This window comes from Rhizopus delemar, genomic scaffold, assembly GCF_000149305.1.
Source record: "Rhizopus delemar RA 99-880 supercont3.1 genomic scaffold, whole genome shotgun sequence".
NCBI classification, from domain to species: domain Eukaryota; kingdom Fungi; phylum Mucoromycota; class Mucoromycetes; order Mucorales; family Rhizopodaceae; genus Rhizopus; species Rhizopus delemar.
The window spans coordinates 941,082-957,723 of NW_027137827.1; the positions used below are offsets into that span (position 1 = coordinate 941,082).

Below are 16,642 nucleotides of genomic sequence, written 5' to 3' on the forward strand. Positions count from 1 at the left end.
TTATTATAAAAATGAAATACAAACGGATATTTGAGTAAATAACAGGGAACAGTATGTCAGTTTCTTTTTCGGCATATTCAAAAAGAGCTTCTATGAAAATTGCCACCTAAAAGCTAGATTACATAAAGTTCGTTTGAGAAGCAAATTCCAACTTTTTATTATTATGCGGATCAACCAAAGATACTACCAGATAATTCAATAGCAGTAATAGATAAATATTAAATGCTCTATAATATATATTATAATGGCTTATAGGTTATGAGATATTCTAATTTCTTTAAGTTTACTAAAAGTAATTGGAATGTTTTTCAATAATTTTGTCACTTTATATTTTACTTGCTCCTAAGCTTATGTTTTTTATGTAACGATTTCTGATATTAATGTGGATTGAATGAATATACACACCCCATGCATGCCTAAAAAAACTATTAGTCTCTTTGTGGCTATTTATACTGCTTTTCTTGTCAATTCTATATTCTATTCTCTTACCGAGCACCTTGTGAGGAAAATAGGAGAATGCCACAAAGTTTAAGCACTCATTAAACATATATACAAATATCTAGTTTCTATGTACTTTTTATATATAAATATAGCTAAACCCATCGATACCAGAAGCATGGTGTATTATATAATTATATTAAATTAGCTTAGAATATAAACTAATCGTATAAATTGAAATACAATTGTATATTTGTCAAGTTCTTGGTTGTTACATTTTATAGAGCGTTCGTCCTTTACTTTTAAAAAATACAATTTGATATGATTTTCAATAACATGACTTTAATGCACATCAATCTGTTGATTATGGCGTCTAGGACATTGTTTTATTTGCGGTGCCCAAATGCTTAAAGTTCGATTTGCACAAATGATATTTGTAAACATCAATTCGTTGTATTAAATTGTTGACAAGCTTAATTAAAAATATGAGACATATCTACATGCATTTATAAGATCTTTCTTTTAAAACCGTATGATTATGTCTATGATCACATAAGCAGCTTGTGATATACAAAATATGTTTCAGTTAATTATATTTATCGTTATAAATTTTTGAAGTGGAAATGCTCCAGTTTGTGGCATGTTACTCAGTGTGAATTTAACACAGCAACTATAGAAGGTTTCATTCTCATTTTAAATAATTACAATTTAGCATGTACAACGTTTTTTTATTCGGCAAATCTGGTTGTCCTGGCCTTCTGCACATATTAATGTAAGATACATAAATGCTGGCTTGTAAACTAAGTTATTTTTGCCAATATTGACATGCAATGCTTTCATTTCTCTGTAGTTTTGTATAACTTGATACTAACTAGTGATATGTAAGCAAAAAAGAAAGAAAAATCTATGCATTGAGCGAAGAATGGTGGATAAAATGCTTTGCAGGGAAAAGCAGAAAAAGTAGTCTTTTTTTGGGAAACCGATCAATTAAATGAAAGTGGTACAAAATGTCGAGTATGTTGTTATTATTGTAACCAACCGACAAGATTAGTGCAACATGACTAATAGTGTAACGCTGATCCTTTAAAGCACGGAATTGTAAATAAATTGAATGTACTAGAGCACATATGTATATGAGATTGAATCGGAAAAGTTTTAAAGGAAAGTATATAAGCGTCTAAGTTTTAAACAACTGAGACAGAAACATATTTCTTTTGTCTTTTCTTAAAAATGAAGGTTTCTGCTATCGCTGCTTCGCTTTTCTTAGTCGTTATGACTAACTCTGATGTCGTATCTGCTGGCTACACTGGTATTAAAGGTGGCGCTACTGGTACTTCTCAAGCTACTCGCTACTGGGACTGTTGCAAACCTTCTTGTGGCTGGAATGGTAAAGCAAAGGTTTCTGCACCTGTTCGTACTTGTGCCAAAAATGGTGTTACTCTTGTTGGTACTAATGTCCAAAGTGGTTGTGCTAATGGAGGTATAAAGAAAAAAGAATGATTCAGTAAATAAAGGAGTATAACATTCTTGTTTTTAGGTGCTTACACTTGTAATAATAATCAACCCTGGGTTGTTAACAATAATCTTTCATATGGCTTTGCTGCTGCTCGTATCCCTGGTGGTGGTGAAGATCGTTGGTGCTGTTCTTGTTTTGAACTCACTTTCACATCTACTCCTGCTAAAGGAAAGAAAATGGTTGTTCAAGTTACAAACACTGGTTATGATGCTGGTACCGAAAAAGGTACTCACTTTGATTTATTAATGCCTGGAGGTGGCGTTGGTCTTTTCAATGGCTGTCAATCTCAATGGAATACCCCTACTGATGGTTGGGGTGCCAGATATGGTGGTGTATGGAACAAACAAATGTGTAGCAAGCTTCCTGCACAGCTTCGCAAAGGTTGTGAATGGAGATTTGGTTGGTTCCAAGGCGCAGATAATCCAACCCTTACTTACAGAGAAGTTACATGTCCTAAAGAAATTGTTGCTGTAAGCGGTTGTGCTAGAAAATAAGATTTCGAGGTTACTACTATGGTTATTTCAGTATTTACATACAATTCACTTCATTTAATGAATAAACATCACATTAATTTTCATATATACTTAACATACAAACCTAAATGCTTTGTTAAATGATGTCAATCTGGCAGTCTACCTTTCATCAAAGTCTCCTTTGTAAAGCTAGGTAGCTTAGTGAATTTAGATTAAAGAAAAATCTAAGCTAAGATATTCAAATGGAAGTTAATTTATTGTTTGACCAAGAAAAAACACGAAAGTTGAATTTGTTAATAATATAGTGTATTTATAGTAGGAAAAAAAAAAGAAAGCTTGCAGGAGTCAAAGGGCAAAGAGCAGGCGATATGGTGATTGAAATGCCTACTATAAAGTACGTTGATGTGGAGGAGAGTACTGCCATCGAGAACAACAAGCCAGTAGCAAAAGGTACAACTACTGGGCCACTTGATATCATGAACATGGACGGAAGTCTTATGGGTAGTTATCTTGTAATAAATTATTGTACTATTCATAAGTCTCATCCAACGATAAGAAAAATTGAGAATAGAAGTTATAGAGTAATGTAGTTACCTCCTTGTTCGCCAGAGCTCAACCCGATTGAGCAGTTTTATGCTATAATTAAAGGAAAGCTCAAACATCGACGATTGAAAACTTATCGAGTCGAAGTGCTGATGCTTGCAATCAAGTTTTTTATGGTTTCTCTAGCTAAATCATCCACTGTTGTAATAAAACACCCATGTGAAAATGCTTTTAAAATCATACTATGATATTTTCATAACACCATACCTTTTTAAAATATAATCCTTGCGAGAATTGGTATGGTTAAAACAGTTTTATTGGGTTCAGCAAAGGACCTTTAGCGAGGATTTTGATCAGCGAATATATCATCGTTATACAGTGACATTACAAGATGACAGTCCAACATTTTATGCTCATCAAGTTTGTTCTTAATATATTTATCGCTGAGATTTCATGAAAAAACATAAAGAACTTGACACATTCAGACGCTAATAACTTCTCGAGTCCTATCTATTATGCATAACTACTATTCTATGTGAACCTAGAGAACAAGCATCTTCTATTACAAGCTACTACACGGTGTAAGCTCATTGTAGGCACATTGTTATTATTCGGTTGTAGCTGTGTTTGAATAGATCTATATAAATGGGATGGGAGTATCTCTTTTTAACACTTAAATCAATTTCTGGAGACATTTTTTCTTTTTGTTCGTATATTTCACTCATGAAAACACATTGGAAAATGAAAGGAAAGCAAAAGAATGCTTTATTCTCTTCAAACTAAAAGAAGCCATCTAAGAGCGAAAACGGTAGGCTCCATATCTAATAATGGATTGAAATGTCACTGACCACAAAATTGATATCATTGTAGACTCGTTTGAACTATATGTAGAAGACAACTCAGACGACGACTTCCAACCTGTTGTAACAGCTAGAAAAAGAAAAAGTAGGTTGCATTGCCAAACATGATGTAAGCAAAAAGCTAGTCTAATGTATGAAACCCCATCATAGGTAGGGAAATTATTCCACAGAGTGGATTACAAAAGAGTCTCAAAGGCAAAAGAAAAGCTAGAGATTCTGAAGTTACTACTACAAGTAGCATTGGTATCTCTACAGCAGATGAACCTACCGTGTTCAATAAGATCACTCTTGAGGACAATGATCTTGAATATAGCAGTGACGATTTTGATGCACCTGTCACCAAAGACCCTTTTTGGGTGAATCAACCAAGTTTGCTTCTCGTATCACCAAATCAAATTCTGCTGCTGTGGAGTCAAGCACAACTACTCCTAAAACAAACCTAACTTTCCCCAAGCCTAGTAAACCTGTTCCAACTGCTTTCAAGTCAGCTGCGACTTCTGTCAAGTCAAGTTTTTGTCCTATGTCTGTTGACAAGGCAAGTGACATTAAAGAAGGCCCTAAGAAGATAAGCAAGCGTGTGATGACAATTAAAACGACTGTAAAGAATATTGGAAACCAGTATATTTAGAGCCATTGTATGATTTGGTTCACACTACCAATTTATTAGTTACACATACCTTTGCCTTCACAAAGTACATATATTTACAAGAACTGACAACAAATGAAAATTTTGCGTTGAACAACTTTGTGACAAAAGATTTCTTTGTTGAAGTTTTTCTGAGCTTGTTCTTTCAAAAAGGGGAAATAACACAAGACTGAAGGATAAGACCAAAAATTATAGGCGGTTGATATCAAAATATAAAGAAGCTTACTTTGAAGACGCTGGTTATACTCCCCCCAACTTACCATATGCTCAGCAAATAGCCTTGTACGAGTGTACGAAGATCCAAACGGCCTACTATAATAACACCAAAGCTCATTTTGGAAACAGGCTGCGTAGTTTGATAAACAAGTTATTTAAAAAGAAGGAAAAGGTAGAGAGTCTCAGAGGAGAAATGCAAGCAAACAAGTCTAGTAGTAAAGCGATAAAAGAAGCTATCCGAAAGAAGATTTATTGACCCTGCAATCAGGTGAAGCTTGCCATCTTCAAAAAAGAGATGCCTGAAGCCGGTCTTTTAGATGATCGGTCAAGAACTCAGTTAAATGATTTTCTCTCAAGTTACCCAGAGGACTATACTTTTCAAAAGAACTCAATTTACTATGACGTTATGACTAGTCCAAAAAACCATTTCAAAGCCTTCTTCAGACTTGCTGAGCTGTCTGAAGCCGAGTATACGAAACAATTTGCTTATTTCCTGCTACATAGCGCCTTTATTCCTTGGTACATGACATTGGATAACAAAATAATCCATTACCATATTCTCAAGAGCAAAAAGAATTCAAAAACATGAAGCAAGTTTGAGACATGGGGTGCCGTCGTAGACCTAAATAAAAAGGCGTTCAAGCATCAAGGATTTCAAAAGACTTTGCAGTTGCAAGGAACTCTCGAAACAGATGGAGTCGGTGTCTCCATAATAAAGCAAAACACTGATGCAATAAGAAAGTCGCCTAAACCCAACATTGAAAAGAAAGTGGACGGTAATCTAACAGAGCATATTGAAGGATTAGATCAATCCGACTTAAAGAGCACAGAAGGCAAATGTGTCTTGATAGACCCTGGAAGGCAGGACATGATGTACTGCATGAAAGAAACCAGCATTGTTGAAGAAAAACAAACACTTATATTTACCAAGAACAACCGTTCAAAATGTTCAAGGCACTTCAGATATTTAAGAAAGCGTACTCAACCTTTTGCGGTCCAGAAAGCTGAATCAATCCTTTCTAGATCTGAATCCAACTCTGTAAATTTGAGAAAGTTTGTACAGTACATTAAAACAAGAGCGTCAGTAAAAACCACTTTGTACGAATATTATAGAAATGAGACAACATAGTCTAAAGAAACATATTTCCCTGAATCCGAATTTGACTTTCGAGTCGACCAAAAATGTAATTTGTATTATAGAAACCTGTTCATAGCAAGCATCGGTGGTTTTTTCCCTCAACCTGAGATTTACTCTACTGATAATTCTGTAAATTGTCAACTGTATGCTATCTATTTACAAATAATGCTACAACAAAAAAAAGCATATTTCAGAAAGACTAGATGATAGTGAGAAAAGCAAAGTTCTAAGACTGGCAAAAGAGATGTATAGACGACCACAGCAAAACAATCATAAAAAGACCATCAGTACAGCATTAGAAAAGCTACAACTTTTACCTTTTCGAAAATTGAAGTTTTCAAATGAACTCTTCTTTGACCAGAATGATCAAAATTAGTACGTAGCTTAAGAGCAAAGTTTGGTCAAGACGCTGTCTTAGTTTTTGGAGATTGGTCCGCCCCTAATGTCAAGTATCAAGAATCGACAAGAAGCAAGGGGTTAATTAGGGTGTTAAAGAAGGATGGGTTTGCTGTCTACTTAATCAATGAATACAAAACATCTTCCCATTGTCCCAACCTGTGAAAATGAATTAGAAAAATTCAAAACTGTGCCAAACCCTCGCCCTTACCAACGGAAAAAGAAGTCAGACGTGCTATGCAATGGTTTGTTGAGGTAATCCAAAGAAAAAAAAACTAGAATAGTTCTTGATAACTAATGCAGTACTAGGTGTAAGAGCCTTTCATGTCTTAAACAACAAACCACAGGAATAAAAAGAAGACTTTGAAATCGTGATCAAGCAGCCGTATTGAATTTTCTCAAGATCTTAAATAGTTTGAGAAAGACTGGCGAACGCCCTAGCCTTTTCATCAGAAAATACCTTTTAGACTGATTATCTTTAAGTAAAGTAGAAGATGTAATCAAGCAATTTACTATAACAGTACTAAAAGACGAAGAAGACTATGATTCAATTTTTGTTGAATTCTGTAGAGATCTGCAAGAAGGAAAGCATATGGTATGTGAACTTTAGTAGTGGTCATACGCGTCTAACTCAAAAAAAAAAAATAAGCTATTGAATAATACAGAATGTACTGGTTACTGGAATAAAAGATTGATTGAACAACACAAAGATGGCGTAAGGTCAAATGGAACAAAGCGTAGAGTTGCATCGTACAGTAGAATGACCACTCGCGGAATGAAAAAAAAACGCAAGGCAGAAATTGTAAGTGATGAATGTCAAGTTGTACACAAGATTTTGACAAGTGTACGTTATAGGAAATTTACATTGTGGAACTTCGGTTCCTCAATTATCAATTTTATAAACTAAGACGTAGTTTGTATTTAATGAGCCCTCTCTCCTGTCTTCACTCAATAAAGAGGTTCAAGAGTCTCATCGATTATCAGTTTCCCTTTTACACTTTATCTTTACTTTTAATCGACTACAAACTACTCACCAACATCACATCTGTTCAATGGGAAAAAATAAAAAATGACTACGACGCCAAAGTCAAATTCGAGAATATCCGTGAAAGCACAATGACGGTGCTGAAAGAGATTGAACATCTTGCTGAAGGCAGTCTTACAAAAGCTTATCGAGAATTTTTGATGAAGCAAGCGGAATATGCCTTTACTAAAGAAGAGACATATTTTAAGATATACGCTCATGTCATTTCTGTCATGAAGCTTCACCCTGAGTATTTGGAGGCCCAACGTCAATATACAACTGAAGCAAACACTTGTATACAAATCTGGAGCCCTATTATAGACTCCATTTTCGAGCTCCCAACCCTGAAAATTATGTGGGGTGATTCTATTAATGGCCAATCTTCGATAGCAAAGAAGGCAAATCAAGAATCAAACAAAAAGTGCATTGGGGACAAGATCGACTTCCGCGTTTGTTGCAAAGACCGAAACAAATTAGTTGATTTGCTAAATGGAGAAATCGCCAAAGATCAAACTAATAACAAAAAATATTTCGATGATCATGCCAAATTGTGCAGAGAGAGTAAAATAATTTCTGATCAATTTTACTCCTCCCCACACGTCAAAAACAAAGAAAAAAAGACACTCAAAGTTCGTGGCATACAACTGTGTGGTATCGAAGGAGAGATAATAGAGACGCGTTTGGTCGAAGAGGGCCTATATACCTTTTCTGTACTAGGTTCCTTACGTCTTCCAATTCCCGAAGACCATTTATATCGTCTTAGGACGTTGATAGAACGTCTTTTTGAGATAAAGAGGGGTTGTTTGGCATTGGCTAGAATCTACAGAAAAATGAAAGAAGCGAGAAAAGATTTTGAAAAAAACATGGCTAAAAATAGAAATACAAGGCGCTCACCAGGTAGCAACTCTGATGTTGAAGACCACGATGCTGTAATTAAATCTGTCAAGTATATAGGCTGGGTCAGAGGCAGCTGGTTTCCACCTAGTCGAAGCAACAGCAAAGTTTATGATGGCTCTTTACCTGCCTTTCTTCTGTCCCCCCCCCTCCTCGTCTAGACAACTAATCGTCTTTTTCTACCGCTTTTTTTTTTTTTTTTTTTTTTTTGTTTAGTCGTTCACATTCAATATATATTTTTATTCTTATGATTATCCTTTTATCAAATGTCATATTCATTGATAGTTCCTCTTTTCATAAGACTTTAAACTTCTTGAGAGAGATTCTTCAGTGCAGTCTATGTAGGCCAATCCCTTAAGATAAAGATGATTGATTGCTTGTAAGACGAAGGGTTCTCAATTATATAAGGCTGACGAATAGTATATATCTAAGAAGGTAGAATATCCTTTATTAGATTTTTAAAGATTTACTTCCATTAGTATTATTTAAAGACTACGCTAGCTATACCTGACTGCCTTTTTTTATTTGTAGTAAAAGTGATGCTGGACGTCTTTGCGATGAGGAGTAAGCCCTAATTATATTGATGCGTACATTGTAACTTAGAACGGAAGTAATACAGTTTGAGTAAACCAGAATTTTTTACCATACTGAATAAAATTTTTCATCAACATTATGTAAACTTATAAAAATCAGCCTATAGTTATGATGTATACATTATTGGGTGGAAAGCAAAAGCTTGAGTGATGATACCCCCATCAATCAATGTTTGTCGAATCAAGTACATTGCACTTAATTTATCTTTTTATTTTATACAGGAGCATGTGTGAGAAACTTAAGCTTCCAAAGTATCAAGCTGTCATGCTTGTAACTTTTCCAGTGGAAGGGGGACAAGAAGTTGATAGTAAATGAGCTATCATCGCAATCAATGAAATAGTGACAATATTAAAGAGGTAAACACTACAATATGATATTAACTAATGCATTATTTGTTTACAAATAGTATTTCTATGTTTAACTTTATAAGTCCTCCTTTTTTTAGCGTTTGATGCACTAGGACCAAGACTTAATGCGCGTCAAACAATACTTCAAAGTTGCATTAATCGTAACTTTATTACAGTTTTTTAGGTGGTCCAGCACACTGGCGCCTGAAGTTCAATATCTGTGATTAACGGACAAAATTCGTTTTCATTTAAGGAAACATGATACGACACCCTTTCATTTCAAAGCACACAAATTATGGTCAATATTAACAATAGCTATACCATCACCTGTTGGCGGTGGTGTTTTTACTTTCTGGTTTTAATGGAAATTAGTAGGCCTAACAAGACATATTTTGGTGTTGTCCAATACATAAAGCGTAGGCTCAACCTAAACCCTGCATCAGAGTGCTGATGAGAAACCAGTAGGCAATCAGGCAACCGGGTAGCATGTCAATTAAGTAATAGCAGTTAGTTCTAACGTTTATACAAGCCAGGCGTTGTTGTTGTTTTTATTTTTGTTGTTACCTTGTAGAATGGACAACAGAAGCTTCTTCAGCTAGAAGGAGCGGTACAGGCTCAGCCATCCGAACAAGAATGGATGAGAGGCGAGCTGGATGAGACAATGAACGAAGTGGCTTTAAGAACAAAAAAAGAAGGCAACAAAAAAAGCGGGAAAAGTTATAAAATATATTCCCCTGACCGGAAGGTACTTTTTCTGTACTATCTGCAAGTGAAGTTGTATAAGGCTGCTAAAGCAGCTAGATTGTCGGGTGTAGCTGAGCGTACTGGTCAGCAATGGGCTAAAAGATTGAGGGATGAGCCTGAATGGGATATTTTTGAGAAGCAAACGAATAAGGACAAACAAAAGACTGGAATGTTGCAACAAGAGTACAAAGAGTATATTATTAATCTATACGATCAAAACCCCCAAGCACGTGTTGTAGATATTGTTGAAAGTTTGACAAAGTCGTTTGAGAATTTCAGTTTGAAAGAAACCAGTGTTCGTAACTTCATGAAAACTGAATGCAATTTGTCATTAAAAAGAGCAACATTACGTTCTAGTGAACGAGATTCTGAAGATAAACTTCGACAGCGCTTTGAATGGGTAGAGCGCTGGACATCAACTGATATGGACTATCTTTCTAACTGTGTTTTTGTGGATGAAAGTGGATTTGACATAAATATGCGCCCATCTTCAGCCTGGTCCACAGTTGGTACACCGGCAATTGTGGAAACCAAATCGACCAAAGCAACTTCCCATACAATATTGGGTGCTATCAGCGCAATGGGAGGTAGTAGACATTGAGCTTAGAGTGGCAGAAAAGCCCAAACAACGTAGAATTGACGGTGTTGGAAGAAAAAGAAAGCACACACCAAATGTTAAAAAATCAAAAGGCACCACAACCGGCCACTATTTAAATTTTATTCGAAAAACCCTAAATGAAATGGATAAAACCCCTCTTATGAACGGCTTTTATATTGTTATGGACAATGCACCTATTCATACACATAATGATATTGACGAATTGATCACTTTAAGAGGCTATAGAAGCATATATATTCCCCCATATTCACCCGAGCTAAACCCAATTGAGCAATTTTGGTCTGTTGTAAAGAACAAGGTCAAGAGGGGCACGTTTTCTGATGATGAAGATTTCAAGACAAGAGTTGCAGATGCATGCAACAATGTTCCTATTCAACATGTGAAAACTTTTATACAACACTCATGTAATCAATTCGAAAAGTGTAGAAATAAAGAACCCTTATAATCATATAAATCCTTTTCTCTTTACCGCAATTTGATTTCACAAAAAACTGCGATTTGATTTTTGAGAAACCTGCAAGCTGAGTATTGAAAAAGCCGCACTTTGAATAATTATTTCCCGCACTTTAATTTTTCTAAACCCGCAATTTGATGCTGCGTTCACTGTAATTTTTCCACCAAGGAAGAAACCTACTATACAACTCGATCAAAATATTCAGCATGGTTTATTCGATGGCCGATCATTTGCCAAATCCTACATGAACTTGACTACCTCCACCATGACAAAACCGCTCCTGAAATTCCACCTCTGGGTACTAAACTATTGCATTGGCTCAGCTCTACTTAATTTCGTATCGTTTGTTACCGTATCTTCTTCATCTTCCCATCTTTATCCTTTTTCCCTTTTTGACTATCAAAAAGGTTTTTTAGCTCTTTAACCATCTCTTGATCTGACCCGGGCAATACAATAATTTCCATTATTATGTGCTCAATTGGGTTATTTTAATTCTCAGATAAATAAAATATTCTTTAATCGTAATTTTTCCACAGTGTATGCGTGCGCACTGGCATCTTGATTCTTTCCAAGTAGTTGCCTGTGGTGTACTGTGCTTATGGAGAAATCATTGGAAACATGTTTTTGATGGCTCGCCCTTCTGGCCAAATGAGGCAGTTGCTAGAGCAACTATACTCCTTCGCAGAATACATCAAGAAAGTCTGTATCAGGAAAAATTTAAAAACAGTAATCAGATATCACATTAACTTCACACTTCTATATATTTAACTGTTTTCTTACAGTGTACGTCTAAAGGCGGCACTTCAATAAAATCCTCATACAAAAAAAAAATTTCCACAATGTATAAGAAAAGGTAGACAAGGTGAGTTGAGAATGAAAAAATGGGCAATTAAAAAAGTCATCGCGTAAATTTTCCTAATTAGTCTCCAAAATTTCCAAATTTGTCTCAAAAATATATGAAAGAGTTGAATTCTTACTTCCAATCATTGTAAATAAAAATGAAAACTTCTGTACAAAGTCCAATAGCTTTCATATATAAATATAAAGAGTTAATGCACAAAAATAAAAGAAATGATATGCAAAAAAAAATAATCGTGATACACAAATTCATCGTGAAAAACCAATTTTGGATTTAGTTTAAAACAGACAATTCAAACCCAGAATTTTCATCAACATCTTTTAGTTTCATTTTGTTATCATATTTCTTCTTTCTCTTCTGTTTATATAAAAAATGGCTTTGGCTTCAAAGCTAAAAGGCATTCCCTATAAATGGAGACAAGTTGTGCTAGGCTGCACTATATGTGTCTTTGTCTATGCAACATTTTATTATACCACTTACAGAAGTACTAGCGCCACTGACGAAGCAAAAAAGAATTATTATTTTACCGAAAAGCTTGAACCACCAGCACCATTGGAATCAATGATCATTAGCCAAAGGACACACGGGTTTGATAATTTTGAATCAAGGCTTCCTCAGATACAAACAATTTTTAACACTGAATCATGGAAAGAACGTGTAGTACGAGAAGAAAGAGCTGAATCTATCAAAAAGGCATTTATGCATGGATGGACAGGATATAAAACTCATGCGCTTGGACATGACGAATTAAAGCCTCTTTCAGTAGAGCCAAGTGATCCATTTGGTGGTATGGGCGCTACTATGGTAGACAGTCTTAGTACGATGCTTGTGATGGGGCTGGATGATGAATTTGATCAAGTTCTTTCTCTTATTGAAGAGATTGACTTTAAGGTGGATACAGATATTAGTGTGTTTGAAACCACCATTCGGTACTTGGGTGGTTTGCTGAGCGCATATGAATTATCAGACAATCCAAGAAAGCATATTCTATTAGTAAAGGCTAATGAGTTAGGGGAAGTTTTATTGCCAGCATTCGACACCAAGTTCGGGATTCCTTATTACAAGTTCAACCCAGTAACGTAAGCTCTTGCATTATTTTCTCTAAATAGCATACTCATTGATTAATGCTTCTCTATTATATAGCAAAGAAGGGATAAATAACTCAACCTATTTAGCTGATATGGCCACTGTTCAACTAGAGTTTTTTACATTATCACATTATACAGGAAATCCTGTTTATGCAAAAAAGGTATGGCACTTAACACAAATAATAATATACTGTCTCTTCTTACAATGATTAAAATCGCTTAGGCTCAAGCTATTACTGACTTTTTGGATTCAACGGAATATGCTCATGGAACAAGGTTGCCTGGGCTGTATCCAAATGAAGTCAACCTTTACGCAGGCTACTTTAGTGATTGTAAGTATCTGCATGTATGTGTTTAAAAATATTGAATTGTGTGATAGCCATTGTTAGCTTTGGTGCTATGGGTGATAGTGCCTATGAGGTGATTTGATAGATAATTTTCATTTATGCAAACATAACCCCTAATTTCGCTTAGTATTTTTTGAAAGAATATATATTGACGGATGGAAGTATACCACAGTATGCTAGAATGTGTAAGTTTTTAGTTTTTTTTTTTTTTTTTTTTTTTTTTGGCGTGCTTAGTTAACTATTAAACCAACTATAGATTTGCAATCAATTGATAGTATGAAGCACCATATGCTTACGCAACTTCCTGGAACAAACTTTTTGTACTTGCCTGGATACGACTCAGCTAGAAACCAAAGACAACCGGTCATGGATCATCTTGTAAGAAAAAATTTTACAAATCACAAAAACGAACTAAGCACCCTGCTTTATAGACATGTTTTGTCCCTGGTATGCTTGCCATTGGCTCAAAAATATTCAACAGACCTGATGATTTGAAAGTTGCTAAAGGTATTCTGGAAACTTGTGTGTACATGTACAGATCTTCTGCCACGGGGTTGGCACCAGAAAATTGGGTTTTTCCTGACAAAGTACCTTACAATCCCTTAACTTACGGAAAAAGCGAAGAAGAATTAGAAAAATTACCACCCCGTCGTCGTTTAGGCTGGCCTAGTAGGAAGAAAATTCCACACGTAGTTCAAGTAACTGCTACTGAAGTTCCTAATAGAACAAACCGTACGTTGGATCCCCCCATTCCAATGCCTCCTGGGGTAGCTCCGCGTGACCGTCGATATTTATTACGACCTGAAACAGTAGAAAGTCTTTACATATTGTATAGAGTTACTGGTGACCCTAAGTATCAGGAATATGGTTGGGAAATATTTCACGCCATAGAAGAGCGTTGTAGAACACCTACTGCATATGCCTCTGTTAGAAATATAAATCATTTGGGTAAAGGCTATAGGTTGAACCAGATTGATAACATGGAAAGGTACATAAATGAATGAATGAATGAAACTTATACTAAACCTTGTTTAATAGCTTCTTATTTGCAGAAACGCTCAAATATTTGTATTTGTTGTTTAGTCCTCCAGATCTAATTTCTTTGGACAAATTTGTGTTCACTACTGAGGCTCATCCTTTTCTTCGACGTCCATGGACTGATACCTTTATTGACTATAAAACATAATACATTTATACATACAATAGTTCTTTTATACTTAAAGAACAATAAAAAGAATTCACAGTAATTCAAATTTCATTTCTTTCCAAGAACTTTTAATGTTCCATTTGGTAAGAATTCTCCAATGTATCCAGTCATGAACCAGTTATTTGAGTCAAAAACATTAGAGTTTGTCTGCTCATCCTTATAATAGCAATCAAACACATTGTTACCACGTACCCAAATTTCACCGCGAGGATTAGGTTTATCTTCTGCTGTGAATGATCGTTCTTTTAAATCAATCAGTTTAATCTCATTACTAGGCAAAGGAGCACCTCTGGCTTCAGGAATGGTACTATAATCATAGAACATAGAGGCTGCTATGGAAGAAGTAGTTTCCGGTAAGTTGAATGTTTGAATTACTTGAGTACTCAAAACGATTCTTAAAAAGGTGGTTAATATTAAGTCAGTATTATCATCTAAAGGAAGAGGCACATTAAAATCCAATGGGTTTTAAGTACATTATTTTTACCGTTGTCAATATAGATCAAGTGCAGATTACCACCGAATAAAGTCTGACGAATACTCCTAAACACTAACATATCATATTTGCAGTCATTTATCAATCGACCTTCTTCAAGGTATTCTCGTTTGACATCATAACCACGTTTGAATAGAAATGATTTTCCATAGCGTGAGCTAATGAGATGCTTGACCTGTTCTAAAAACCAAGAGCCACTTTTAAATATAACATGTTATTTCTCTCCTTTTCTATCTTTTTTTTTTAATACCTACCTAGCAAATATAGTTGGCTTGTTTTGTGCTATGTCAGAAAGAAAAAAGGCAACATCAACATTGTTAGAATAATCAATCTCAGGTCCAAGCACAACAGAACCACCCAAAAAACTTATAGCGGCAATCAGCACGTATCCTAAGATACTGTCTGTCAAGTAAAATGAAATACTTAGGTTAACGATCACAAATTAAGCAGTATAAATTACCAATGGATAGATTCAACATCAAGCGGTCTTTGGCTGTAATTTTTTGTTGCGAAGGAATAACCACAAGATAAGACGCTTTAATTTACTCTGCTTGGTAAGATAAACGACTTAAACTGAACTTTTATAAACAATTACTTACAAATATTGGATAATAAATTTTTATGCGTTAATACAACACCACGTTTGGATTCCTGATTTACTTTTTAATAAACAACAAACATAAATATACTGAGTAAGTTTACGTTACCTTTTCATTAAGAGAACTGAAGTAAATACTGGCCATATCATTGGGGACTTTTCGAGTTTATTTTTTTGTTAGAATTTGTCTGCAAATCGTGAAATAAATTGATCTTACCAACCAGAATGTCTTCATATTTTTTATTTGCACCATATTCTTCCAACTCAGCAAAAGATACTAACTCAATTCCTACTACCTGTGCCTCTTTTTTATATAAATTAGATACGTCACCGATAACAATAATGTGCTTCAAATTGGAATCATTGCCTATAGCATTCAATACATTCGGTAAAAGACTGGAATCTATCACTAGAACTTTTAATGAAGTCTTTTGGAGGACATTGAAAAGGTGTGTGATTGAAGCGTAAGCAGAAATAGGCACAGTAACAAGACCATACATGTGACAGGCTATCATTATTTATATACTTTAGTAAATATAGAGTATGATCAAATCCATATTGTCGTACCTATTCCAGTTAATACAGTATCTAACGAGGCATACTAGTAAGTTTTAATTCATTCTTGGTAAGTTTAAGTCTTACAATAAGAATTTGTTGCATAAATGCCCACAAAAGAGTTTTCATCTCTTGTTTGAGGAATCAGTTTAGCTATCGAACGTAGCCCTTTATAAACCAAATCAATTCTTTTAGCAACATGATCTATCAAAAAAGAATAAATATCGCTTTATACTGTAAAAAAGAATCGAACCAACCATAAGTAACCTATAGAAGAATAAAATGATTAGAATTTGTCCCTGAAAAATAGAATTATGTTTACATATCCATTGCCTTGTTTTAGAAACTCTGCGCTGATATACTTTTTCATACCACCAGTCTTATAAAAATCAGCCATAGTGTGAATATCACGATCAAAAGTTGAACATAGTGGTGTACCTATTGGATACAACCTTGAACGATAAACAGCGCTTTCCCCAGGATGACGAAGTCGAGAAACATCAGATTGTGCATTTAACAGTAAAGGGTGAATGTCTGGTGATTTAGAGTTGCGTGCAGAGAGTAAGGCAGCTATGCCAATTATAGTCAACAAA

At 35.0% G+C, this 16,642-nt stretch overlaps 7 protein-coding genes across 7 annotated transcripts; 6 read left to right on the forward strand and 1 right to left on the reverse strand.

The window, feature by feature from the left end:
* Nucleotides 1–1,668: 1,668 nt before the first annotated feature.
* Nucleotides 1,669–2,448, forward strand: RO3G_00383 (uncharacterized protein; the record flags this gene model as incomplete). Its single annotated transcript, XM_067654974.1, has 2 exons — nucleotides 1,669–1,918; nucleotides 1,976–2,448. The coding sequence occupies 2 exons, from the start codon at nucleotides 1,669–1,671 to the stop codon at nucleotides 2,446–2,448; spliced, it is 723 nt and encodes a 240-aa protein (XP_067511075.1).
* Nucleotides 2,449–3,934: 1,486 nt separating this feature from the next.
* On the forward strand, nucleotides 3,935–4,273 carry RO3G_00384 (uncharacterized protein; the record flags this gene model as incomplete). The annotated part of the gene is made up of 2 exons (XM_067654975.1): nucleotides 3,935–3,939; nucleotides 3,985–4,273. The coding sequence occupies 2 exons, from the start codon at nucleotides 3,935–3,937 to the stop codon at nucleotides 4,271–4,273; spliced, it is 294 nt and encodes a 97-aa protein (XP_067511076.1).
* Nucleotides 4,274–7,342: 3,069 nt separating this feature from the next.
* Nucleotides 7,343–8,305, forward strand: RO3G_00385 (uncharacterized protein; the record flags this gene model as incomplete). The annotated part of the gene is made up of 1 exon (XM_067654976.1): nucleotides 7,343–8,305. The coding sequence occupies one exon, from the start codon at nucleotides 7,343–7,345 to the stop codon at nucleotides 8,303–8,305; it is 963 nt and encodes a 320-aa protein (XP_067511077.1).
* A 1,441-nt stretch (nucleotides 8,306–9,746) lies between these two features.
* Nucleotides 9,747–10,430, forward strand: RO3G_00386 (uncharacterized protein; the record flags this gene model as incomplete). Its single annotated transcript, XM_067654977.1, has 1 exon — nucleotides 9,747–10,430. The coding sequence occupies one exon, from the start codon at nucleotides 9,747–9,749 to the stop codon at nucleotides 10,428–10,430; it is 684 nt and encodes a 227-aa protein (XP_067511078.1).
* A 1,703-nt stretch (nucleotides 10,431–12,133) lies between these two features.
* RO3G_00387 (uncharacterized protein) lies at nucleotides 12,134–13,278 on the forward strand (the record flags this gene model as incomplete). Its single annotated transcript, XM_067654978.1, has 4 exons — nucleotides 12,134–12,840; nucleotides 12,905–13,010; nucleotides 13,073–13,181; nucleotides 13,229–13,278. 4 exons carry the CDS (start codon nucleotides 12,134–12,136, stop codon nucleotides 13,276–13,278), a joined length of 972 nt encoding a protein of 323 aa, XP_067511079.1.
* Nucleotides 13,279–13,645: 367 nt separating this feature from the next.
* On the forward strand, nucleotides 13,646–14,087 carry RO3G_00388 (uncharacterized protein; the record flags this gene model as incomplete). Its single annotated transcript, XM_067654979.1, has 2 exons — nucleotides 13,646–13,928; nucleotides 14,032–14,087. 2 exons carry the CDS (start codon nucleotides 13,646–13,648, stop codon nucleotides 14,085–14,087), a joined length of 339 nt encoding a protein of 112 aa, XP_067511080.1.
* A 364-nt stretch (nucleotides 14,088–14,451) lies between these two features.
* Nucleotides 14,452–16,446, reverse strand: RO3G_00389 (uncharacterized protein; the record flags this gene model as incomplete). The annotated part of the gene is made up of 7 exons (XM_067654980.1): nucleotides 14,452–14,735; nucleotides 14,888–15,093; nucleotides 15,151–15,298; nucleotides 15,496–15,555; nucleotides 15,712–16,002; nucleotides 16,137–16,253; nucleotides 16,422–16,446. 7 exons carry the CDS (start codon nucleotides 16,444–16,446, stop codon nucleotides 14,452–14,454), a joined length of 1,131 nt encoding a protein of 376 aa, XP_067511081.1.
* Nucleotides 16,447–16,642: the final 196 nt, after the last annotated feature.